Source organism: Callorhinchus milii, unplaced genomic scaffold, assembly GCF_018977255.1.
Source record: "Callorhinchus milii isolate IMCB2004 unplaced genomic scaffold, IMCB_Cmil_1.0 Scaffold29, whole genome shotgun sequence".
In the NCBI taxonomy this organism is placed as follows: Eukaryota; Metazoa; Chordata; class Chondrichthyes; order Chimaeriformes; family Callorhinchidae; genus Callorhinchus; species Callorhinchus milii.
Window position 1 is genome coordinate 1,339,351 of NW_024704770.1, and position 24,021 is coordinate 1,363,371.

The 24,021-nt window shown below is 50.9% G+C and overlaps 2 protein-coding genes across 3 annotated transcripts in view; one reads left to right on the forward strand and one right to left on the reverse strand.

Annotated features, from left to right (window-relative positions):
* Nucleotides 1-176: 176 nt before the first annotated feature.
* Nucleotides 177-16,021, forward strand: mvb12a (multivesicular body subunit 12A). Of its 2 annotated transcripts, none has more exons than XM_042344659.1 (10): nucleotides 177-427; nucleotides 6,383-6,466; nucleotides 8,295-8,390; nucleotides 9,027-9,123; nucleotides 10,907-11,036; nucleotides 12,262-12,405; nucleotides 12,722-12,819; nucleotides 13,427-13,482; nucleotides 14,240-14,299; nucleotides 15,911-16,021. In XM_042344659.1, exons 2-10 carry the CDS (start codon nucleotides 6,383-6,385, stop codon nucleotides 15,971-15,973), a joined length of 828 nt encoding a protein of 275 aa, XP_042200593.1. In that variant the 5' UTR covers nucleotides 177-427; the 3' UTR covers nucleotides 15,974-16,021. The 2 variants fall into 2 exon arrangements, with proteins under 2 accessions (XP_042200593.1, XP_042200592.1); XM_042344658.1 differs by having other exon boundaries at nucleotides 177-408.
* Nucleotides 16,022-17,385: 1,364 nt separating this feature from the next.
* The window catches only part of atp13a1 (ATPase 13A1), a 41,596-nt gene continuing 34,960 nt past the window's right edge, over nucleotides 17,386-24,021 (reverse strand). Inside the window, exons 20-26 of the mRNA XM_042344618.1 lie at nucleotides 23,477-23,655; nucleotides 22,548-22,662; nucleotides 21,931-22,127; nucleotides 20,874-21,016; nucleotides 19,907-20,018; nucleotides 19,223-19,366; nucleotides 17,386-18,788 (exon numbers count right to left, since the gene is read on the reverse strand). Coding sequence (XP_042200552.1) covers nucleotides 18,678-18,788; nucleotides 19,223-19,366; nucleotides 19,907-20,018; nucleotides 20,874-21,016; nucleotides 21,931-22,127; nucleotides 22,548-22,662; nucleotides 23,477-23,655 — 1,001 coding nt within the window. The 3' untranslated portion in view covers nucleotides 17,386-18,677. The remainder of the gene's footprint in view (nucleotides 18,789-19,222; nucleotides 19,367-19,906; nucleotides 20,019-20,873; nucleotides 21,017-21,930; nucleotides 22,128-22,547; nucleotides 22,663-23,476; nucleotides 23,656-24,021) is intronic.

Sequence of the window (24,021 nt, forward strand, 5' to 3'; positions counted from 1 at the left end):
ACTGGGGACGCTGCTGCGCCTGCGCGCGGGTGGAGGGTGGCAGTGGGAGAGGGGGGGGGGGAGCGACACAGCCCAAAGAGGCGGAGCGGCCGCGTCGGAGGAGCAAAGCACGCCGGGAAATGTAGTACGACCTACGGCGGCCGCGTACTGCAGGTCCCGGCATCCCTCGCGCGACGTGGCAGGGAGGAGGGTGGCAGTTGCCCTGACGATCAGCGGTCGCTGCGCGCGCGCGCGAGAGAGAGAGGGAGAGAGAGCGCGCGCGAGAGAGGGAGAGAGCGGGAGAGAGCAGCTCCGGTCCAAATCAAGGCGTCGTACACCCGAAACCAGGCCGCACCGGGAGGGGCGGGAGTGGGTGGCGAGGATCCCGGGAAGAGTCGTCGCTCGACGGGGAGAACCGCCCACGACCAGGTACCGAGGCCGAGCGCGGGTACAGAGAGAGAGAGAGAGAGAGAGAGCGGCCCCGGGGCCGCCGCGCCTTGTGTCACTCAGGTCAAGAGTTTCCCAAAGGTCGCCCCCAAAGTAGCCCAAAAGTCACCCCCAAAGTAGCCTCAAAGTAGCCCCAAAGTAGCCCCAAAGTCAGCCTCAAAGTAGCCCAAAAGTCACCCCCAAAGTAGCCCACAAGTCGCCCTCAAAGTAGCCCACAAGTCGCCCTCAAAGTAGCCCAAAAGTCACCCCCAAAGTAGCCCCAAAGTCACCCCACAAGGTAGCCCCAAAGTCACCCCACAAGGTAGCCCCAAAGTCGCCCCCAAAGTAGCCCAAAAACTCACCCAAAGTTGCCACAAAAGTAGCCTGAAAGTCACCCCGCGAGTAGCCCAAAAGTCGCCCCTCGGGTAGCCCAAAAGTCGCCGCAAAGTAGCCCGAATCTCCACCAAAGTAGCCCCAAAAAAGCCCCGCGAGTAGCCCGATCTCATGTTTCACCCCCAGTGCGGAATGGCCAATTTAGGGTTAACAGTCGTATACACTGGAAAACATTTCCACTTTACAGTGTGTCCTGTGAAGGACTTTGAGGCGTCTCAATGACCTGATGAGGCGCTGCACCAAACGCCAGGTTTATTACCATTATTATGAACGGTCTAACTTTATCTGTACCTCTGCGCCGAACGCGGTCATGTGGAGTTGAGGCAAAGATCAGATCACGATCGAGTGGAATGTCGGAACAGGCTCGATGGGCTGAATGGCCTCCTCTTCCTGTTCCTCTGTTGAAGCAAAGCTCTTCGAAGCAGAGAAAAACACGTTTTGCAGGTTTCAGTGCGAATCCCTCCCCCGACGAAACAGATTGGTCACTTCAGTCTGCGACTGATTGCGGGGACGTTGCTGTGCGCAGTTGGCTGCCGAGTTTCGCCCACAAATATACAGTCAATTCACGTTACAGTGTGTTCTGTGAAGCGCTTTGGGACGTCCTCCCGACGCGAAAAGCGCTATATCAAAGGCAAGGATTATTATTATTATAAAATACACAGTCGCTTCACTTTGCAGTGTTTCCTGTGAAGCGCTTTGAGGCAGCTCGGTGACATGATAAGGCGCTGCATCAAATGCAAGGATTATTATTGTAATTAATAATTATTGATACAACGCTTCAGTGATAAGGGAAGGAAGGACTTTGCTTTAGGTGGGGAATCAGTGATAATCTTGGCTGTTAATAAAAATATATACTTGGGTCTAGAGCCGTAGAGATTTATATAATAGTTTAATAATCCTTGCATTTGATTCAGCATCTTTAATAATAATAATAATCCTTGTGACTGTCACGTCTTCGAGACGTCTCAAGGTGCTTCATAGAATAGAATGTAAAGTGCAGTGACTGTATATTCGTGAGCGAAACGCGGCAGCCAATTGCACACAGCAGCGTCTCACAGACAGTCGTGTGGATTGAGTGACCAAATTATTATTAGTTTTTTTTGAATGATTATCATCCCCAGAAAAGCGATCCACCAATCGACTAGCAACAAGGTTCCTACTTACTGCTAGGTAAACAGAGACGAGTTAGGAAACTTGCCCAACATTTCGCCCTGTCGGGAATAGAACCCAAATCTCTTGCTTGTGAGGCGAGCGCTCTCACCACTGAGCTACAGGACTAGTGGCAGGAGGATGGATGTTTCAAAGCGCTTCATGAGATAATAATAATAATAATAATCCTTGCATTTGATATAGCGCTTTTCACGTCGGGAGGACGTCCCAAAGCGCTTCACAGAACACACTGTCAAGTGAATTGACTGTGTATTTGTGGGCGAACGCGGCGGCCAATTGCGCACAGCAATGTCCCACAAACAGTCGTGGATTGAAAATGACCAATTTATTATTGTTTTTGGTTTTGGAGCGATTATTATTAGGCTCTGTGTGGAGTAAGGAAACTTGCCCAAGGTCTCGCCCTCTGCCTGGAATTGAACTCAGGTCTCTCACTTGCAAAGCGAGTGCTCTAACCACTGAGCTACAGGACTCCACAAATGATGCACAGTAAAGTGCAGTGACTGCACTTTGTGGGCAAACACGGCAGCCAGTTTGCACACAGTAAATTCCCACACATTTGCAGCATTTACAAACAACATTTTGGCCCGTCGTGTCTGTGCTGGCTCTTTCCTCCCATGCAAATTGTTCCTCTTTAGACATAATCAAGTTCCCTCTCGAAAACCGGTATTGATTCTGCCTCAACCGCCCCATCCGGCCGGGCATTCTGCATAAATAATAATAAAGCCATAGAGCCGTAGAAGTTTATATAATAAATTAATACCCCTTACATCTCATACAGTGCCTTTTATGTGGGGAGGTAGTGTCAAAGTGCTTCACGGGATTTAACGGTTGTTAGTCAATTGGCGGATCGTTTTCCGGGCGCAATCTCCCCACTTCCAAATCCCACCTAAAGGGCTTCCTTTTTGATCGTGATTACCGTCACCTCCATCCTCCTTCTCCCTCTGGCTCGGGGTCAGACTCCGCCATCGTCAAGCGCTCCGGGACGCTACCCCATGTGAAGGGTGCTATAGAAATGCAAGATGCTGTTGTTTTAATAACCTCTCAGAGAGAAAACAAAATTGGGTCATTCAATCCACAACTGGGACACTGCCGTGCAGAGTTGGCTGCCACGTTTTGCCCACATAATATACAGTCAACTCACTTTACGGTATATTCTGGGAAGTGCTTTTGAGACATTTCAGCGACGCGATAAGGCGCTCTGTCAAATGCAAGGATTATTATGATTCTTATTATCAGAACCCCTCGTAGTTTGAAAGATCCTTATAGCCCTTAATCAATAATATATATGCAGGTTGTTTGATTCAGATGGATTCAGTTCCTCTTAGAATGACTTCGCTCAGGGTTGTCACGGTCTGAAATCATTACCATAGTGGCTGCTGAGGTCCGGCTTAAGAGAATCATTCATAAGATAACTGGACAAGTGCCAGAGCAGTAAAGATGTTCAGATATATGGAGAAAGTGCTGGAAAGTGAGATTAATAAGAATGGGCAATTTAGAAAAACGCAAAGCAGGTATACAGACACATGACTCTCTCCCCCTCTCTCGCTCTCTCTCTCCACTGAATATATCTATGATTCATTGCCTTACGTTGAATATTTCAAAGTGCTTTTATACACTCAAGTTACATTGAGATGCAGCGACTTGTCAGGTAGACAAACAAGGCAGCTAGTCTGCAGCTGAAATGTCTCACACTCAGGAAAAATGAGTTGACTGAATGATTCATGTGCCCTTGGTGTGGGAGGAATATTGCTCACGATGTCGGGGAACAAACAGCTGAACAGCAGACGGGACCTTGGTTTGACATCTCAACCGACAATGCGGCACTCACTCCCTCTCTGTCTCCCTCTTCGTTCCCCCTCCACATATTGTGTGACAGCTTGGTCTATGAGCTCAAATCCGGACACGTGGCTTTAATCCCCACTCATCTGACCCACCAAGAGCTCGAGATTGCTACCAACTGAGCCAAACTGATTTATTTCTCCCCGCTCGTCTGCGTGTGTTTCTCCTTCCCTTCCCCCCCGGAGGTAAGAGCATCTAAGTCACACCTTCGGTAACAATTAACCCAAAATGGACTCGGTCCAAAGAGGAGATGCACTTCCAGACCGATCGATGGCATTTTGTAGCATTGGCACAAAGTGTCAGGACGTCGGTTTAACACTTAATCCAAAGGCACTTTGTGAGAGGGTACATTTCAGAGGCCCATGAATTTTCAGGCAATCAACTGCTGATTTTCACTGGGAGGAGAGAAGGAAGGGGGAGGGAGGTGACGAGAGTCAGCATTTACGGGCGCAGGGGGAGGCCATTCAGCCCCTCGAGCCTGTGGCGCCATTCTATTAGATCATGGCTGATCTGTAACCCAACTCCAATTGCCCTTCGTTGTCCCATATCACTCGATACCCTGACCCAGATTTCCACGACCCTTTGTATGGAAAAACGCTTCCTGATTTCACTGCTGAATAGACCAGCTCTAATTTAAAGATTATTTGAATGACCTACTTATTTTTATTAATTCCAAACTGCATTTCCAAAGGCTCCCTGCGTCGGTATTAAAACGCAAGCGAGAGCACCTGGGTTTGATTCCCGGGCAGGTTCGAAACCTCGGGCAAGTTTCCTTACTCCGCAGACGCGCCTCCGTTTGCCCAGCAGGGAGTGGGAACTTCAGTCGATTGGCGGATCGCTTTTCGGAAGAAATAAACCCTTCAAAAAAACAAACAATAATAACTGTAATATAATAATGATAATAATAACGTGTTTCGCCCACAAAACAGTCAATTTTGTGAATAACTTTGAGGCGTATCGAATACGTGATCAGGCACTTTGTCAAAGGCACGGGTTATTATCATTATTATTTCTAAACGTGTCAGTTTCAACGCTGTGTCGGTATTAAAACACTGATCTTATTCTTCGTTTTCTTTATGTGACCCTTTGTTTCAATTGCCCTTCGATTTATTGCTTGAACAATATCCCCCTCTGACTTTTAGTCATCTGTAAACACTAGAGGCAAACTGCAGTGAATTCCACCCAGAGGAGGTTCCCAAGTTATCTGCCCAGGGTTATCTGCCAATCCCTTGGTACATATTTTAACAGCTAATTTTTGTGACGTTAGTCATAGGTTGTGAAACGCTGCTAAAGGTCCTGTCGCACAGCCCGTTCGTTGCCTTCGCTGACGTTCGTACCAGGGCTTTCCAAGCGAGGGTGTGGTACTGCCAGTTCCCTCCCCGGCTTGCGTTCAATGGGTGGTTGGCATGTGGAAGAATAGACGCTTCAAGAGGAGGACCATTAAAGGATTTGGAAAGAGCACAGAAGAGTGGGATTAGACGCGCTGGCTCATGGTGGCAAGTCCCAGTCTTGGTCCTTGTGGAGTCCTGTGGCTCAGTGGTTAGAGCACTCGCTTTGCGAGCGAGAGACCAGAGTTCAATTCCCGGCAGAGGGCCAAACCTCGGGCAAGTTTCCTTACTCCACACAGAGCCTAATAATAATCCCTCCAAAACAAAACCAATAATAAATTGGTCATTTTCAATCCACGACTGTTTGTGGGACATTGCTGTGCGCAATTGGCTGCCGCGTTCGCCCACAAATATACAGTCAATTCACTTTGCAGTGTGTTCTGTGATGCGCTTTGGGACGTCCTCCCGACGTGAAAAGCGCTATATCAAATGCAAGGATTATTATTATTATTACTATTGGTCCTTGCTGAGTTACGTTGAGATTCTAGAGCAAAACCTTGGGCAGGTTTCCTTACTCCGCACCCCTCTGTTTACCTGGCAGTGAGTAGGAACCCAGTTTGTTCGTCGATGGCCGATCGCTTTTCCAGAGGACAATAAACCCTTCAAAGAAAAGAATAGTAATAATAATTAGGTCACTCAAATCAACGACTGTTTGTGGAGACACTGCTGTGAGCAATTGGCTGCCGCGTTCCGCCCACAAAATATACAGTCAGTTCACTTGACACTATATTGCACCGCCGGCTGCTTCAGGTCCCCAGCGCTTCCCGCCCCACCATTGGTGGTCGGGCATTCAGCATCTCTGCCCCCATACTCTGGACCTCTATCCCACAATCCCTCCGCCTCACCCCCTCTCTCGCCTCCTTCAGGTCCCGTCTAAAGACCTTCCTCTTCCACCGTGCCTTCGGCCACTCCCATCCCCCTACCCTCCACCTCTTCTGGCCCCCAACTCCCAGCTCGGGTCCAAAACCCCTGATTTTTCAGCACCGTGGGACGTCTTTCCGACGCGAAGGGCGCCATACAATGTCATTTGTTGTCACTGTTAGCACCACGCTATTGCCAGCCGTTCTCTCGCTCTCTCTGTCGATGTGTCTCTTTGCTACGCTCTGCCTTCTTTATTTGTCTCTTAACTTGGACATTATGTACGAGTGTGACTTGCCTTGTGTAAATTCGCTTGTGCTTTACTGCAGATGGCTGAGTGTGACTGCACAGATGCTCTGACTGGAGTAGCATGGACCTCGAGCCAGAACAGCTGTCCCAAGGAGTATAAAATAGTAAGTCTGAACGCAAGGACTCTCACCCTTCCCTTGTTTGGTGGGCGGTCGTGGCTTGGTCTGTCTGGAAATAATAAGTATAATCCTTGCAATTGATATAGCGCCTTATCACGTCGTTGAGACGTCTCAAAGCGCTTCACAAAATATACTATAAAGAGGATTGACTGTATATCCTAAATCTTCCTGTTAATTGGCTTTTCCCACGTGTTGTGGTGTTGCTTGGGCTCCGCACACAAATATACAGTGAATTCACTTACAGTACATCAAACGGGAGGATTATTATTATCACGGCGTGTCGCTGGCACGGATTAGCTGCTGCTAATCGAAGGAACCTCGTTCCGTAAAGTGCTTCAAGATGACTTTTGAAAAGGAAAAAGAGAAATGGAAATGACGTCGTATCAACGTGAGCTCCGGTGACTTGAGCAAAGATCCCACAAGGCTCGCAGTGTGTGGAACTGCAACACGCTGTGAGTCACCGTGAGCAATAGAGGGGGAGAAACCACAAGAGGAAAATTTTAAACTGGTTTCATTTAATAACGGTCCAGTGCCTCTGGCGCGCCTACGGTGGCGAAACATCGTGAGCGCTTCGGAGCTTTTGCGAAGCTTTAGTGACCGCATTTTGCCGATCAACCCGGCAGCCAATTTATACACAGCAACGCCCCACAAACAGGCACAGAGCGAATGACCCAATTTCGTCTGTTGGCCAGGGGTACCAGGGGAAACTCCCTTCTTTGCTTAATGTCCAGACGTGATCTCAGTTTAACATCGCATGCAAAAGACATCCAGACTAAGCTCACGTGTGTCTCGAACTCCACAAACAGCCTGGAGGTGAGAGTGCTACCAGCTGAGCCGGGCTGACACCGTTTCCTATTTATATTGTCGATTGAGTCCGGAGTGCAGTGGTCAGCATCCCTCGCCTCGCGAGCAGAGGACCCAGGATTGATTCCCAGGCGGGGTGAAAGCTTAGGCAAATTTAATTACTCCTCACGCCTCTGTTTGCCGAGCAATAAGTAGCTTTCTGGAAATAATAATCCCTTCAAAAAAAAAATAAAAAATGGTCAAGTCAATCCACGACTGTTTGTGGGACACTGCTGCGCGCGACTCTGCTGCGCGTCTCGCCCACAAATATGCACAGTGAATCCTGTGTGTGTACAATATATCCTGTGAAGCACTTCGAGATGTCTCAACGACACGACAGGGGCTACATCAAATGGAAGGATTATTAGCATGTCAGCAAATTCGCCCCCAAAGCGCAGTCACTACACTTTACAGTATATCCTGTAAAGCACTTTGAGACGTCTCCGTGACCTGATGAGGCAATTATATCAAACGTAATGATTATTATTATTATTAAAGCGTGCAAGCTCCCGGCGCTATCACTTCTGCGAGGTCCCCACTGGAGGGTTAAAAGCAGCTCACCTTTCTCAGCCTGGGGTGCAGTAGTGTAGTGGTTAGAGCACTCGCCTCACAAGCGAGAGGACCCGGGTTCGATTGCCGGGCAGGGCGAAACCTTAGGTAAGTTTCCTTACTCCGCGCACACGCACCTATTTACCCAACAATACGTAGGAACCCGGTTGTTAGTCGATTGGCGGATCGCTTTTCCACGGGTGATGATCCCTTCAAAAAAAATAATAATAATAACTTGGTCACTCAATCCACGGCTGTTTGCGAGACGCTGCTGTGCGCAATTGGCTGCCGCGTTTCACCCACAAAACACAGTCAGTTCACTTTACAGTGTATCCCGCGAAGCGCTTTGAGACGTCTCGAAGACGTGATAAGGCGCCGTGTCGAATGCGAGGATTATTATTATTATTATGTTTGTTTGCAGATCACGACCACTGCGGATGGTTCCTCCGCCAACTTCACCAAGGGCTTTGGCAAGTCTGGCTGCTTCCTGTGCGTCAGCGCCCTGATACTGAAGGAGGTGAGTCCCCGAGCACATTTCCACACCAGCCAGCCTCAGTGTCGGGAGGCCATTCGTGGAGTTCTGTATCGCAGTGTTTAGACCGCTCGCCTCACAAGCCAGAAACCTGGGTTCGATTCCCAGTAGGGTGAAATGTTGGGCAAATTTCCTTACTCCACACGTCTCTGTTTACCAGCAGTAAGTAGGAACCCGGTTGTTAGTCGATTGGCGGATCACTTTTCCAGGGATAATGATTCCTTCAACAAAGGAAAACAATACTAAATTGGTCACTCAGTCCACGACTGTTTGTGCGCAATTGGCTGCCGTGTTTCGACCACAAAATATACAGTCAATTCACTTTACAGTACATCCTGTGAAGCACTTTCAGACATCTCGAAGACGTGATAAGGCCTTATACCAAAAACAAGGATTATTATTATTATTATTCGGCCCATCGTGCCTGCGCTCACTCTATGAAAGAGCTATCCAACTAGCCCCACTCCTCCGCTCTAACCCCATAGCATACACTGCAGGGCCCAGCATTGTCTGGATCCAGAGTGAGGAGTGTCTGATCCTGGAGTGAGTTAGGTGTGAAGAGTCGGGGAGTTGAGCAGGAGTTGACGTTGCCTCTAACCCAGCTTTTGTGTTGATTTGCAGAACCCACAGGGAGATATTGTGTCTGAAATCCAGCTATTGCCTGATAAATCGCCTCTACCCTTGGGGTACAGCTTCATCAACGAGTTCCTAGACTCCAGTGAGTATTCCCTCTCCCTCTCTCTCGCACTCCCTCTCTCTCGCACTCCCTCTCTCGCACTCTTCCTCTTTCTCGCACTCTTCCTCTCTCCCTCTCTCTCCTGCTCGCTTGCTCTCTCTCTCTCCCTCTCTCCCTCTCTCCCTCCCTCCCTCCTTTCAAATCCCGCCTAAAGACCTTCCTGTATGATCGTGCTAACAGTCGCGTTTCTCTCTATCCCAGTGTCCTGGACGACAATCTCCCAAGTAAAATTCGTCATTCACTCAGTCCGTGACTGTTTGTTGGACATTCCTGTGTGCAAATTAGCTGCCGTGTTTCACTCACAAAACACACAGTCGCTACACTCAACCGTGTATCCTGCGAAGGGCTTTGAGACGTCGTCCCGACGTGATAGGCGCTATATACATAAATATAATTTGTTGTTGTTTGCTCTTGCTGCCGCTTGGGAATTTGTGGGTAAATGTTATCGTGCGTTGTTGCACTTGCAGATAGCCTGGTGTGTGGACTCGCTTTCCTGTTGTGGGCCCCACGAGAACATAGCCCTGACCTTGTGTCGTTCTCCCTGACAGACCCCTAATAATAATAATAATAATAATATTCCTCGCATTTGACACAGCTCCTTATCACGTTGTCGAGACGTCTCAAATCGCTTCGCAGAATATACTGTGAAGTGTGACTGTATTTTGTGGAGAAAATTGGCAGCCAATTGCGCACAGCGGTGGGTATCCCACAAACGGGCGTTGATTGAGTGACCACATTATATATATTTTTTTGCTCGGTAAACAGGGGCACGTGGAGTAAGGAAACTTGCCCAACATTTCGACCTGACCTGCCGTGGAATCGAACCCAGGTCCTCTCGCTTACGAGGCGAGCGCTCCAATCACTGAGCGACAGGACTCCACATGTTGGCGTCTGAGAGCAGTTTGTGAGGGACGCCTGCCGGCTTGCATTTCCTTCCCAGCAAGTAATCCCAGGATAACTTCCCGCCGTGTACCGTGCTGTTTAGCCCTGACCCGCTTCAGAACTTGGCACGAAACCTTCAGTGCTGCCAGGGTTAATCCCCCCCCTCCGAAACTGCAGCCATTCTGACAGCTCAGAATCATCAAGGCAACGAACGGCGCTGTGGAATGCCTTCAGTACGAAAGGTGGTTTATATTCAAGCAGCGCACAGGCACGGAGTTGAACTTAAACATCCATTTAGCTTAATGCATTGTTAATGTTCGCCAGGGAGCTGCCAGGGCTTTCTATTCAATTAAGAAAGGAATTTTTATAGAGCATTACCGTGTCTCAAAGCATTTTACAGTCATTGTCAAGTCTAGTGACTGTTTCCTCCTCTTACCCCATCTCCCCCCCCCCCCACCAAGCTCGGGCTCACAGTCACCTCTATGAAGCACTTTTGAGACGTCCGCCGAATGCAAATTGTTTTCGTAGGCAAATGCGAATCGTATTTGTAGGCAAATATTGGCAGCACAAGACTATTGGAACCCGGTTGTTAGTCGATTGGGGGATCGCTTTCCGGGGATAATAATCCCTTCCAAAAAAAATAATAATAATAATTTGTTCACTCAGTCCACAACTGTTTGTGAGACACTGCCGTGGGCAATTGCCTGCCACATTTCACACACAAACTTCGTTTTAAAATGTATTCCGTAAAGCACTTTGAGACGTGATCAGGTGCAACATTAAACACAAGGGTTATTATTTTTGACCAGGACATTGGGAGAAACATCCTTCTACCGACCGAACCAAGCTGACCCCTTGTTTTCTCCCTCTTTCTCCCCCTCAGAGGTCACGGTGTCTAAGAAGAAGCGTCTGTGTGTGAAGCGGGTGCCGTTCAGCGAAGCGGACACGGCTGTGTTTGATATTAAACTGACGGTGAAAAGCAAGCAGATCGTCCCCTCCTACACCTGCATAGGGTGAGTGCCACTCCCGGGCCTTGACGGCATTGAAACTCCGCAGCACAACATCAAAGGCTTTGACTGGTCAAGAAGGGAGTGTCCTGGGCCCATCTCCTGCTCTGCGCTGAGAGGCTGATCTCAGCCAGGCCACACTGATGGCTCCAGAGAATCTGGGCCGGGGTTGGGAGGTGAGCAGGACCCTGATTACTATCCACTGGAGTCCTGCAGCTCAGTGGTTAAAGCCCTCGCCTCGCAAGCGAGAGGACCTGGGTTTGATTTACCGGTCAGGGCGAAACCTTGGGCAAGTTTCCTTACTCCACGGACACAAACACACACACACACGCCTCTGTTTACCAGCGGTAAGTAGGAACCCGGTTGTTAGTTGATTGGCAGATAATAATTTTTTTTGGGGGGCGCGGTCATAATTCCTTCGAAACAAAAATAAATTAAAAAAAAAAATTTTTGTCGCCGACTGTTTGCGTGGACGCCGCCGTGCGCAATCGGCTGCCGCGTCTCTCCCGCAAAAAAATTCAAGTCAATTCACTTCAGGGCGCGTTCCGTGACGCGCTTTTTGAGACGTCTCGAAGACGCTCACTCAGTGTAAGTCGTCATTGTGGGCGAACGTGTGCGGTATGTACCGTATTTGTCGGCAAACACGGCAGCGTAGCAAAGCCCCACAAACAGCCGGCTGCTCGCGCTTGTCAGTTTCGTTACCCTGAACCGTTCAGCTGTCTGCGCAGCCGCAGCGGGCTCTGACCTCCAACCTGCCACCTTGTGCGCTCGCAAATTCACGGCAGCTTTCCGTGACCGACCTGAAGTCCCCTCCCTCCCTTCCTGCCTCCCTCCCCGCCTGCATGTCGCCTGCAGAAATTTGCATCAGTTTCTTGACGAGGAAGCTTGTTTAAACAAATCCTTGGGTTCCAATACCCGCCTCAGACGGATGGTCATAGATATTTCCCGAGATACTATTTTCGAGCTGAAATCTTGGCCCAGTCACATTACAGTCGTCGTTTAATTCAGATTATTAATTTAGACATTGGTTTCGGCTGAGAAACGGTGATTATCAGACTATATAGAAGTGCTCACTGTTAATATCAGCTGTATAGAGTGTGTGTGTGTGTGTATCTTACAGGTTTTGCTATGGTCTATGTGTGATGTGCGGTGTGTGTGTGCGTGTGCAGTGTGCGTGAGCGGGAGGTGTGTATGTGTATCTTACGGGTTTTGCTGCCTTTGTGATTTGCAGGGAGCTGAATGGCTTCATTATATGGTGCAAGAAAGGGCAGTTGTCCCGACCCAAACCCAAACCCTCCCCCAAAACCCGAGCCATCAACAAGGAGATGAGCGAGCTGAGCCTGGAGAGAGAGACGCTGGGGGTCTTCAACCAAGTGTAAGCGGATGTGTGACTGGGGAGGAGGGGTGGGTGTGGCGTTCAGATGGGATCCATTGATCTGCAGTGGTCTAAACCCATCCCATTCCTTTATATATCATATATATATGTGTGTATATATATCATATATATGTATATATATATATCATATATACATGTATATACACTCTAATAAAATATATTATAATGCAACTTATATTATAAATATGATATATTTTAGAATATACTATTAAAAAATTGGTCGCTCAATCCACGACGGTGATGCAGACAGGAAGCCCATGGCCCGGTTGTTGCAATCTGATCTGCTGTGTTGCAGGAGACATGGTGCTCCGCAGCCGCGTCTGGGCAAGAGGCGGTCGACCCTGGAGGCCAAAGACACGATTTACAACTCGGAGAATATCTACGGCATCTCTGGTAGGGTCCAGCACACACAGCTGGGGGGGGAGGGGGTGGGGGGAATCAAGGGATGTGGGGCAAAGGCGAGTAGTCAGGGTTGAGGTACAGACCAGCTGTGCTCTAATAGAGTGGCGGAATAGGCTCGAGGGGCTGAATGGCCTCTTCCTGTTCCTATGATCTGAAGAGGAGAGATGCGGAGGAGATGTCAGTGGATCGTGTGAGCGAGCGAGATCCTCTGAGAGACAGCCCTACGGCCCAGGAGGGCATCAAGCTACTGAATCTCAAACCGTCTCTCTCGACTCACTGTCTGGTGGAGGAAGAGCCACACAGGTACAAAGCTCCCACCCCTGGGAAACGTTTATAACCCCCAAAATATACAGTCACGCCACTTCACAGTGTAACCTGTCGAGCGCTTTTTGAGACGTCTCGAAGACGTGGTGAGGCGCTGTATCAAATGCGAGGATTATTATTATCAAAAGACGGGCTGGGGTGATCAGCCAGGAAGTGGTGCTTTGTTCTGAAAGGGTTGGTTGCCACCTATCTGTGAGTTTGGTTAGCGGGTTAAAAGGATTTGTGGTTTGATTAAAGCCCCCACCCCTCTCTCTCTCTCTTTCTCTCTTGGCAGCGATGGATGGCGTGCCATTTGTATTGCACCCTCGGTACGAAAAGCCACTGACTGTAGTAAGTATCTGTCCACCACAACAACAACAAATTGAATTTATACAGTGCTCTGGATTTATACAGAGTGCTTGACAGTAGCGGAGTCTGACCCCGAGCCAGGGGGAGAGGGAGTGGGTAGGTGACCATAAGCACCACCAACCCTTCCAACTGAGGATGATACGTATTTGATTTCGTGCCTATGAGGTTGAAATGTCTCGAGAGAGGCATCGTAACACAGTAAAACTTACCTTGTTATACTCGCCCACAAAAAAACAGTATATTCTGTGAAGCGCTTTGAGACGCCTCAACGATGCGATAAGGCGTCGTATCAAACGCTGGTCAGTAAGTGCACACACGGCGACCGGTCAAGTTGCGTTGAATCACGGGGAAAAGTAGTCTTGACCCGTCACCACATCCGCACTGACCGACTGCAGCGAATTACACTCGCGCAGGGTATTGATTCAACTGGATTTTAGACAATTTATACCGTTTTCCTGCAACTCGGACTTGGCCACAAGTCGTATTAAATATCATGGTCCCGACTGATACGACTCATGGGAGTTCTACTGTAATTGCTGTTGTGTTAACTGACTGTTTATTGATATGAATTAATGTTAGTTATTATTATTGATTAATTATTACCAATATGAATTGGGACACCGCCCGGCGTGGAGAAGCTTATATAACTGCAAGTTGGTGGTGGTGTAGAATTAGCCGGGGGCTTTGTTTTGGCAGCGGAAAACAGCTCGTGCTAATTCCACTGTTGTTCTCCTCACAGGTGCCCTGCGCATTCGTTGGCAGTGTGCAAATCATGTCCCAGACCGACATAGAGAGCAAAGTAAGTGAGTGAGGGGCTGCGCTGGGAGCAGAGGGCAGTGCCTTGGGTTGTGCCAACCCGTGCCCGCGGGCAAACTTACTGATTCTTGTGTGGTGTCGGCCGGGTGTCTGGCACACGCGGAAACCCATCGCCGTCGCTTAAGAGCCTCCAAACCCGGCTGAGAATTCCCTGCATCCCACCCACACATGGAAATCCCAGTGACAGATGGTTGGGATGGAATGCTCTCCCTATTAGGCGCAGGTTGGCAAGAGCCGAGGCTTGGGGGGAGCCCAGGGTGCGCGTTGGGGGTAACTTCTGGAGTCTAACCAGCTAAAGCCACACAGCTTGGCCATGGAGAGCCCTGTCTGGCCGAGCTTTCCCGCTGCTTGTCCAAAGTCTTAGTTCTCATTTCTGGAGCAGAGCAATTGAGCGAATGTCTTGAGGATTTACAGCCCCAGGAACCCCTCTTTCCCCCCCCCCCCAATGCCCCTCCTCTGCTCTGCCCCAGTCAGTTTCCTTCCAGCGATTACTTCTGGCCGCTGAAGGCCCAGTGATTGGAGGTCGCCATCTACAGGCGGTGGAAGGGTTATTCCACCGAGATGGAGAGCAAGGAAAGTGAGGGGGTCGGAGTAACTTCCGCGTTTCTCCTCAGACGGGCCTGGGGTTAGGCAGAGAGACCTTGAGCCTGGTAAAGATGGCGAGTCCTGAACGTACACTCGCAGAACTCCTCTCTCCTCGTTTAGTTCCGTTCTGCACCGTTAAAGCCTCCGCTGCCACGTTCCTCCCTATCTACCTCCACGGCCTCTTACCACCGTACCAACCTGCCCGTTCCCTCCGCCCGGCGGGCACTGGTCTGCTGCATGTCCCCCCGCCCTGCCCGCTCTACCACCGGCCGACTGACCTTCAGCTTTTCTGCCCCCATCCTCTTGGCCTCCGCCCCCTTCAACGGCCATCTCAAGACCTTGCTTTTTGACCGTGCCTTCAGCCACACTCCCACTTCCTTTTACCCTCCAACCCTCTTGATCCCAGCCCCCAGGTTTGGGTGCAAACCCTTAAGATAGATTTCTTGTAGGAAATATTGTTTTGAGGATACAATATACAAGTTCCAACAGATGGCACGTGCGTGCAACTGGCAGGAATGTGGAAGGCGAACTGAATAGACCTGGGTCTCTTTTCGTCTGGCGTTTCCTACCCATCCGCTTACTCCCCCACTCCACCACCCTTCTGCCTTCGCTCGACCAGCTCCAGCCTCCTGCTCGTCCCCGTCCCCCCCTCCGCTTCCCCATCGGTGGTCGTGCCTTCAGCCACTACGCCACGAAACTCTGGAACTCTCTCCCTCAATCCCTCCGCTTTGCCCCCCCCCCCCACTTTCAAATCCCACCTAAGGACCTTCCTTCTTCGATCGTGCTTATGGTCACCTGCCCCCCCCCCCACCACCCAGCAGACTGCATCACTGTGAAGCGCTCTGGGGCGCTATCCCGTTTGAAAGGCTCGGTATAAATACGAGTTGTTGTTCCTATGTTCCTTAACCGGCCACCACCTTGGGATGTCTTTCCGACGTGAACGGGGCTATCTATGTAAGTGTGAACGTAACGTGTTGCTGTTGCTGATCCTAACCCTTGCTGTTAACAGTACGGCTACAGCTTTGTGACAGAGAAGTCAGCGGCCACCAGACCGCCTCCCACACCCTCTTAAGGAGCACAGAAACCTGGAGGCGACTCAGGACACGAGGGGAAGGGAGTGGGGGGGGGGGGGGGAACGAAACGGGAACCTTCAGGATCTCGCCTCCCTCCTCTCATCTCTCTCTCTGGTGGATCTGTCCTCGACTCTTGGCTTCACAACAGACCTGCGGTCAGAGCTCGGCACCACGTTGAACAAAATCCTCTTTTAATTGGCTCCCGGGAGTCGCCTGTGGTGATCAGTGCCTATTTTTATAACCGGTTATCTGACAAAACGCCGGGTTTGGTTCTTTCCCCCAGCGACGTGATTATAAATAGTTGTTCCCACGGATGAGGGGACAGTTCGGCTCAATGTCTCTCGGCTACACATTCCTTACAGCGGGTCGGGGTGGGGGGGTCTAACCTTGTGGCTGCTGAGGGCCGGTTGCCCTATTTGAGAAATGTCCTCCCGGCCGCATGAGCAATATTTTGGCGATTTCCTTCCAGGAACTCGACCCGTAAAGAATCGTACAGAAATCCTCTCGTTTTTAACTGCGTAACTGTTACTTCACGTCACCATATTCGAGTGGCAATGCAGACTTTAAATAAGCAAACGTAAAAAAAAAATTCACACGTTTTGAAATAATACGGCCAGCGACGGGGTACCTGTCTGCGTCTCACTGTATCCTCGTGTCTCTCTACCTCTGTATCTTTGTGTGTGTGTGTGAATGGCTCCATCTCTCTCCCTGTATCTGTGCGTCTCTGAATCTCTCGTCTGTCTGTATGCGTCTGCCTGCTCTCTCTCGCTCTCTCTCTCTCTCGTTACTGGTTTGAAAGTGATCGCCAGGTTCTCCTGCCTAACTGGAGCCTCGCGTCAAGAGTTTTTCCTGCCTGGTTCGGACACGCTGCTCAAGGGCCGCATCCGGCCCGCGGGCCGCCAGTTGGACTGCCCCGCCTTACAGAAGCAGATAAGCTCGTGTAGTCTCTGGGAACGGGATCGATTGTAATTGAGGATTGTGTACGTTGATATAAAAAAAATAATGTAAGCGTTTAAGACACTACGATAAGGCCAGTCTGATCACACTGGTGAATGCAGGGCGGCACTGAGCCATGCGATGAGGAACACCACAAGCTGAGCCAGGTTGCCCTCGGTGCCCCTGGGCTAGGGTTAGAGCGGAAGGGCAACCCCGGCCGATCCCCACACTGACCAGGAAGTGGATATCAATGGTGGCTGTCCTCACCCTCGGGCGCATCCCTGAGATTGTAATTTTTTTAATGTATTTTTTTTAGAACTGGCGTTAATCAGTCCGGCGTCGCTTCATAAACGTGTGTCTACGGGTGGTGGGTGGGTTACATTTGCGACTCGGTTGCTAACAGACGGGATGGTTGTGGGCAGTGGCTGGAACTCTGCCTGTGGGAATGGGGTCCACACAGTGATATGACAGCATGTCCGGTGTAAAGAAACAAGCGTGTTTAATGTGGAGCGTACACACACCGAGCTGCCGAGCCTGGACGGCGCAGCGTGAGTGAGGCCTGTCCTGTTCTGTCTGTTTTATCTTTTCATTAAAATATTCTGCTACACAGTAGGCTTCAGCACCTGATTTGGTTCACATTTAAATGGTTTCGAAGGGCGATTTGTCCCACGTTCGCATTTCACGATCGAGCACAGTGTCGGGTTTAACCCCAAATGTTCTCCCACGGAAACAGCAAGAGCTGCACAAGACTGACTCGCTACCGATCTGTTCGTTGAGGGTTTTCTCGATGTCACTCGAGTGGGTTTGCTTCCTCGCGTGGAACGGAAACCGCCAGGGTGGTAAAAGGTGAGCGAGATTGACCTCGGGTCATTTTTTTTTTTTGCTGAGCAGTTCCTGTGTGGCTATGAGCTATCACTGTGTTCAACAACCACAAATGACGTTTACACAGCACCTTTCACATCGTGAGGACGTCCCAAGGTGCTGGACAGTCAGGGATTTGGACCCGAGTTGGAAACAGGAGGGAGGGTAGAGGGTAAGAGAGTGCCAGAGGGTGTGGTCGAAGAGATGGGGTGGGGGGTGCGGGCTGGACTGGCGATGGGAAGGGCAGGAACACGGAACAGGCAGACAGGTCTATATGGAATATATTCACTGAAAGAAACATCGCAAACTCTTGCGAGTCGCGATGCCCTGCCCTCGCTCTGAAACAGTCCCTCCTCCCGCCCGCCACCATAAAGCCAAACTGGAGCCAACGAGAAAAGCTTTGAGCTTTTGCATCAATGAAATCTATTGAAGGCATTCTCCGTGGCGGTGGCGGCGGTGGCGGTGGAGTGTTTACAAAGAAGGAAACTCCAGCAATAAGCACTTTCACATTCCACAGTGGTTGGTTTTTACACGGACACGGGGCCGGCATCGCATTCCCAACAGCTCGTGTCTGTGGAGCACAGGTTTTTATTTTTTTTTGCTTTTCCTTCCGGAATTATTATTATTATTATTATTATTCATTTTTTTTTTGGTAGGTAGGAAAATACCAGTTGTAATTTTTATCAAAAAAAAACCATCTTAAGAAAAACGGTCTGCGGATTGAAGTTCCCCCTCAGCGGTGGCTGTCCAGGCTCCCGCTCGTCCCGTAACGTTGCCGAGCGAGCAGTGTGGGTGAGCGCTGGGACGGGCTGAGCTTGTCTGGTCTGAATCTCCGCACACACACCCCCCCCACCCCCACCCCTCTCTCTCTCTCTCTCTCTCTCTCGCTCTTCTCCCGCGAGTCTATCAGGAAGGTGTGTGAAATCTGCTGCTGCCCAATAACACCTGCAGGAGACGGTCCAACATCAACGCTGCTACGAAGTCGGCCACCAGCACTCCGGCAATCACCGTCCTGAACTGCGTGGGAGGAAGCAAATCACGCGCTTAGACGAAGAGTCTTAAAACAGTCGCCATTCACCGCAAGACGGCGCCGATCAGGTCGCAAGTGAGGACCTGGGTTCGATTCCCAGGCGGCTCAGGGTGAAACCTCAGGCAGTTTTCCTAACTCCACGCACGCACCCCTCTGTTTACTCAGCGGTAAGCAGGAACCCAGTTGTAAGGTGAACCGCTTTCCTGGGGCGATAATCCCTCTAGGATAAGATTTATCAATCCATGGCTTGGTGGGACATCGCTGTGCGCGACTGGCTGCTGAGGTTCGTCCTATAAAGTACACTACAATGTATTCCCGTGAAGCGCTTTTTGAGACGTCGGGAATCGAACCCGGGTCCTCGGGATGTGGGCGCTCCAACCGCTGACACTGCAGGCCTCTCCCCGTTGGTCTGTGTCCTTACCTCAGTCGGGATGTCCACCAGACCAAACTGCTGGTTGAACTCCGGAGAGGACCCCGACAGGAGACCGACAATGGCCAGGCCTGAGACCACCACACTCCACAGCAGCGGCTTGTTTTCCCTCAGACTCTCCATGAACGGGTGCCCCTGAAAATAACGCGCAGGTCAGGCTACAGCGGCCAGCAACGGCACCGCAGCGAGGACGTTAAGGGAGAGGCACGAGGTGGGTGGGGGGAGAGAGAGTAAGGGGACAGAGACGAGAGGGGAGATGGGAAAGCGGATAATCTGCAGTTTAAAAATGTGCGAAGCGGAGTAAAGTCCCCAGGGAAGGAGAGCGTGTATTTAGTATTTAGTCAGGAATAGCAACGGCAACAACACGTTACACCGTCACTATTATAAACACAGAAGTCGCTGGAGAACACGCAATAGGTCAGGAAGGTCGATAACCTCATTTTTCCTCTCTCCATAGACGCTGCCTGACCTGCTGCGTGTTCCCAGCGGCTTCTGTTTTTGTTTCAGATTTCCGGCCTCTGCGGGATTTTACCTTTTAACGACATTTACACAGTGGCTTTCACGTCGGGAGGACGTCCCAAGGCGCTGGACAATCAGGGATTTGGACTGAGCGGAGTGAGACCGGACAGACACGGTCCACAATCACCTCAGGAGTTACGCGGCGATTGGATTTACCTTGTAGTTAATGGCAAACGTAGCCATCTGCATCGCCATGGACATGATATAGACCGTGCTGTTCACCAGGCTGGGCTCAAACTCTTTGTACAGATCCACAAACTCGTCTGTTCTGGGGACGGGGCGAAGAACAAGAGGGGGAAATAAAGCAGTGAAAACGAAAGCAAGAGAAGCGATGGCCTGGAAGCAGATCCACCCGACTCCTACGGCAATCCGTCGATCGCTGCACCGAGCGAGCGAGCTTGCCGAAGGTTTTCTACGTCGACCAGGCGAAGTCACCAGTCGCTTACTGGCACATTACATGCTTTGACCAGGACCGTGTATATGAAACAAGAACAGAAGTGGCTGGGAACCCTCAGCGGGTCAGGCAGCATCTATGGAGAAAAGAAAGTGAGTCAACGTTTCAGGTCCAAGACCCTTCGTCCGTGCGTGTCGTGGACCCGAAACTTTGACTCACTTTCCTCTCTCCATAGATGCTGCGTGACCTGCTGAGTGTTCCCGGCCACTTCTGTTCTTGTTTCAGATTTCCAGCATCTGCAGTATTTTGCGTACTGCGTATGAATCTGTACATAATAATCCTCGCATTTGATATAACGCCTCATCACATCGTTTGAGAGTCTCAAAAAAAAACAGGATATACTGTAAAGTGTATTGACAGTGTATTTGTGGGCAAATTGCGGCAGCCAATTGTGCACAGCAATGTTCCACAGATAGCCGTCTTTTAATATTTTAGCGCGTTATATTATTTAATGTACAATAATAATCCTTGCGTTTGATACAGCGCCTTATCGCGTCATCGAGACGTCTCAAAGCGCTTCACAGGATATACGGTAAAGTGAATTGACCGCGTGTTTTGTGGGTGAAACGCGGCAGCCAACTGCGCACAGCAGCGTCCCCGCACGCACAAACAGTCGTGGATTGAGTGACCAAATGTTTCTGTCGAAGGTACAAACAAAGAGGGCCTCACCTGGAGGGAGCTCTCTCCTGGGCCTTTTTGTACAGGAACACTAAACTCACAAAGTGCACAGCAAACTGCAGGAGCACAGTTAGCACAGTGTAAAGGTTGAATATGTTCGGCAGAGGTCGCTCCTTCGATAGCGTCTTCAACGGCTGCAGTCAATCGGAAAGAGAGCGAGAGAGAGAGAGAGAGAGAGAGAGAGAACAAACTCGTTATAGCAAATGAGATGAGAGATGTCACCATGCATCTGATATTTCACACAGTCTGTCTGTCTGTCTGTCAACTTCTGTGTCTGTCGGTGCGTGTGTGTTCGTCTGTCTGTCTTCTGGGGATACCAGCTGTGTGTCGGGCTCTAAGGCAGTTACGCTTACGTCCATCGTTACAACCACCACATTAAAAGGCCATCAATTAATTGTCTTCGAGAGCGCCCCTATCCCTTGCCTCTCTCGCGTTGGCACGGACAAGAAAACCAATGAAACTAAATGGCTCGCAGAACAGTTATAAAAATTAAAGACAGTGTGATTTGAGGCAGTTAATCTCTGCAAATTCAGGCACTGGTTATAAACCGTCCCAGTTACCTATCTCCTTTATTGCCTGATAATAGCTGTCAGGTGTTCTGCATTCTTCCATTTTACCGTAGACTTTCCGTCAACGCAGCGGAGCCCTGTAGCGTAGTGGTTTGGAGCCATCGCCTCCACAAGCCGGGGGGCCTGGGTTCGATTCCCGGGCAGGGCAAAACCTTAAACAAGTTCCCTTGCTGCACACACACGCACACACACGCCTCTGTTTACCCAGCGGTAAGGTTGTTAGTCGATTGTCGGGTAATAATTCCTCCCCAAATAAGTCACTCAATCCACGGCTGTTTGTGGGGACGCTGCTGTGCCCACAAAATACACAGTCGCTACACTGCACAGTATATCCCGTGAAGCGCTTTCGAGACGTCTCAACGACGCGATAAGGCGCTGCGTCAAATGGAAGGGATATTACTATCGTGGTTATTTAACGTTAGGAACGAGGTCCCAGTCGAAGCCGCCTCCCGGGCTCCTCTAGATCGGATCCACTGTACCTTCGACCTGGAGATGAAGAGAAAGCACCCGGCCAGCAGGAGGCCTTGCAGCGTGGCTTGGAAGTCGCTGAACTTGACTCCCTCCAGGTACAGGACGCTCTGGCTGTAGGCCAGGATCAGCGCGTTCAGAGCCAGGATCTTAAACATCTGCAGCGTGGTCACCAGCGTGCAGCGTCCCTGCTTTATCACGTGACAGACTGTGGAGAGAGAGCGGCCGCGAGCGTTACACAAGGGCGGCAAACAGAGGGGCCGGGGGTGGGGGGGGGGGGGGCAGGGGAAATACTCCAGTTTGATCTGTTGCCACTTTTAGCCTCTCCTCCTCCTCTCAGGGAGCTGACAGGCTTACACAGAGCACACATACACGCATACATTTTTATGCACATACATAGACTCTCACACACACACACTCACACACGCAAATACATCACACACACATAGACACACTCACAGACTCACACACACACAGATACACAGACTCACATACTCACACACAGACTCACACACACAGACTCACACACACTTATACACAGACACACAGACTCACACACACATAGACTCACAGAAAAAACACAGACTCGTACACAGATTCACCCCCACACACACACACACATACTCACTGCACTGAATGGAGGAGAGTTTAGAAGTAAACGGTGCGGCGATGCTGGCATCTCCCAGTTTAATTACAGGCATCTGGTCTTCCTCCAGGTCCTTCAGCACCTGGTTCAGCCGCTCCTATTGGGGGGAGAGACACAGAGATTAATAATAATCACAAGAGCGCACCGATAGAGAATCACAAGCGTCAACAGTCACTGCCACCAACCTTAGCATTCAGAGGACAGTAATGTGTCCTCACCCGCACCAGACTCCGCGACCCTATCACTCCCATCCTCACCCCCACCAGACTCCGCGACCCTATCACTCCCATCCTCACCCCCACCAGGCTCAGCGACCTTATCACTCCCATCCTCACCCCCACCAGACTCCGCGACCCTATCACTCCCATCCTCGCCCGACTCCACCGGCTTCCCATCACACAGAGGATACAGTTCAAGATCCTGGTCCTCACCTTCAAAGCCCTCCATGGCCTCGCTCCCCCCCTATCTCTGTGATCTCCTAACCCCCTACCACCCTGCTCGCTCCCTCCGCTCGTCCCACGATTGGCGGGCGGGCCTTCTGCCACTCTGCCCCCACCCTCTGGAACTCCATCCCGCAGTCCCTCCGCCTCGCCCCCTCCCTCGCCACCTTCAAGACCCATCGCAAGACCCTCCTCTTCGACTGCCCTTTCGATCTCCCTCCCTCTCCCCCCGGCTCGGGGTCAGACTCCGCCACCATCAAGCGCTCTGGGACGCCACCCCGCGTGAAGGGCGCTGTGTTAAGTGCAAGTTGTTGCTGCCGCTGTTTGTTGTAACCTCCGCGCGGGGTAGCGTCCCAAAGTGCTCGGGCAGCCCGCAGGCGCTCCTCAAACCCTCAGCGGCCAAACGGTTGGACCCCCACCCCCCCCCCCCTCCTACTGGCCAGAGGAGAAGACGGCCCGAGGGTGACTCACACGCTGTAAGGCCAGCTGCTCCTCTCTCTGGGACATGACCCGGTGTCTGGCCCCCCGGGAGCTGGCCTTCAGGTTGCTGCCGGGGACGGAGCTGAATGGCTTTGCGTCGTTCAGCAGCTCCTTCATCTTCCTCTTCCTCTCCGGGGCTCGCTCGGGGGCGTTGGCCAGCAGCGCCACGCCTGGAGGAGAGGCAGGTCAGGCGCGCCGATCGCACTCCAGAACACACGCAGCGACACGGCAGAACGCACACCAACACGCCAGAACCGGCTGTAACACCGCAGGAACGCATCAGCACACGCGACAACGCGCCGGAACACGCGGCAGCGGGCCAGAACACGCGACAACACGCACACCAGAACACGCAGCAATACACCAGGACGTGCAATAACCCGCCAGAACACGCAAAAACCCTCCAGCACACGCAATAACACGCACGACACCCAGATAAACGTACACAAAATACGCAGTCAATTCACTTTATAGTATGTTCTGTGAAACGTCATCAACAACAACAAATAACATTTATACGGCGGCTTTCACATTGG

Excerpts from the sequence above, each read along its gene's own strand:
- mvb12a (XM_042344659.1), top strand. The coding sequence starts at position 6,383 with ATGGCTGAGTGTGACTGCACAGATGCTCTGACTGGAGTAGCATGGACC. Across the intron at positions 8,391-9,026 it reads GCGCCCTGATACTGAAGGAG|AACCCACAGGGAGATATTGT; the intron begins GTGAGTCCCCGA and ends GTTGATTTGCAG. Across the intron at positions 13,483-14,239 it reads ACGAAAAGCCACTGACTGTA|GTGCCCTGCGCATTCGTTGG; the intron begins GTAAGTATCTGT and ends TTCTCCTCACAG.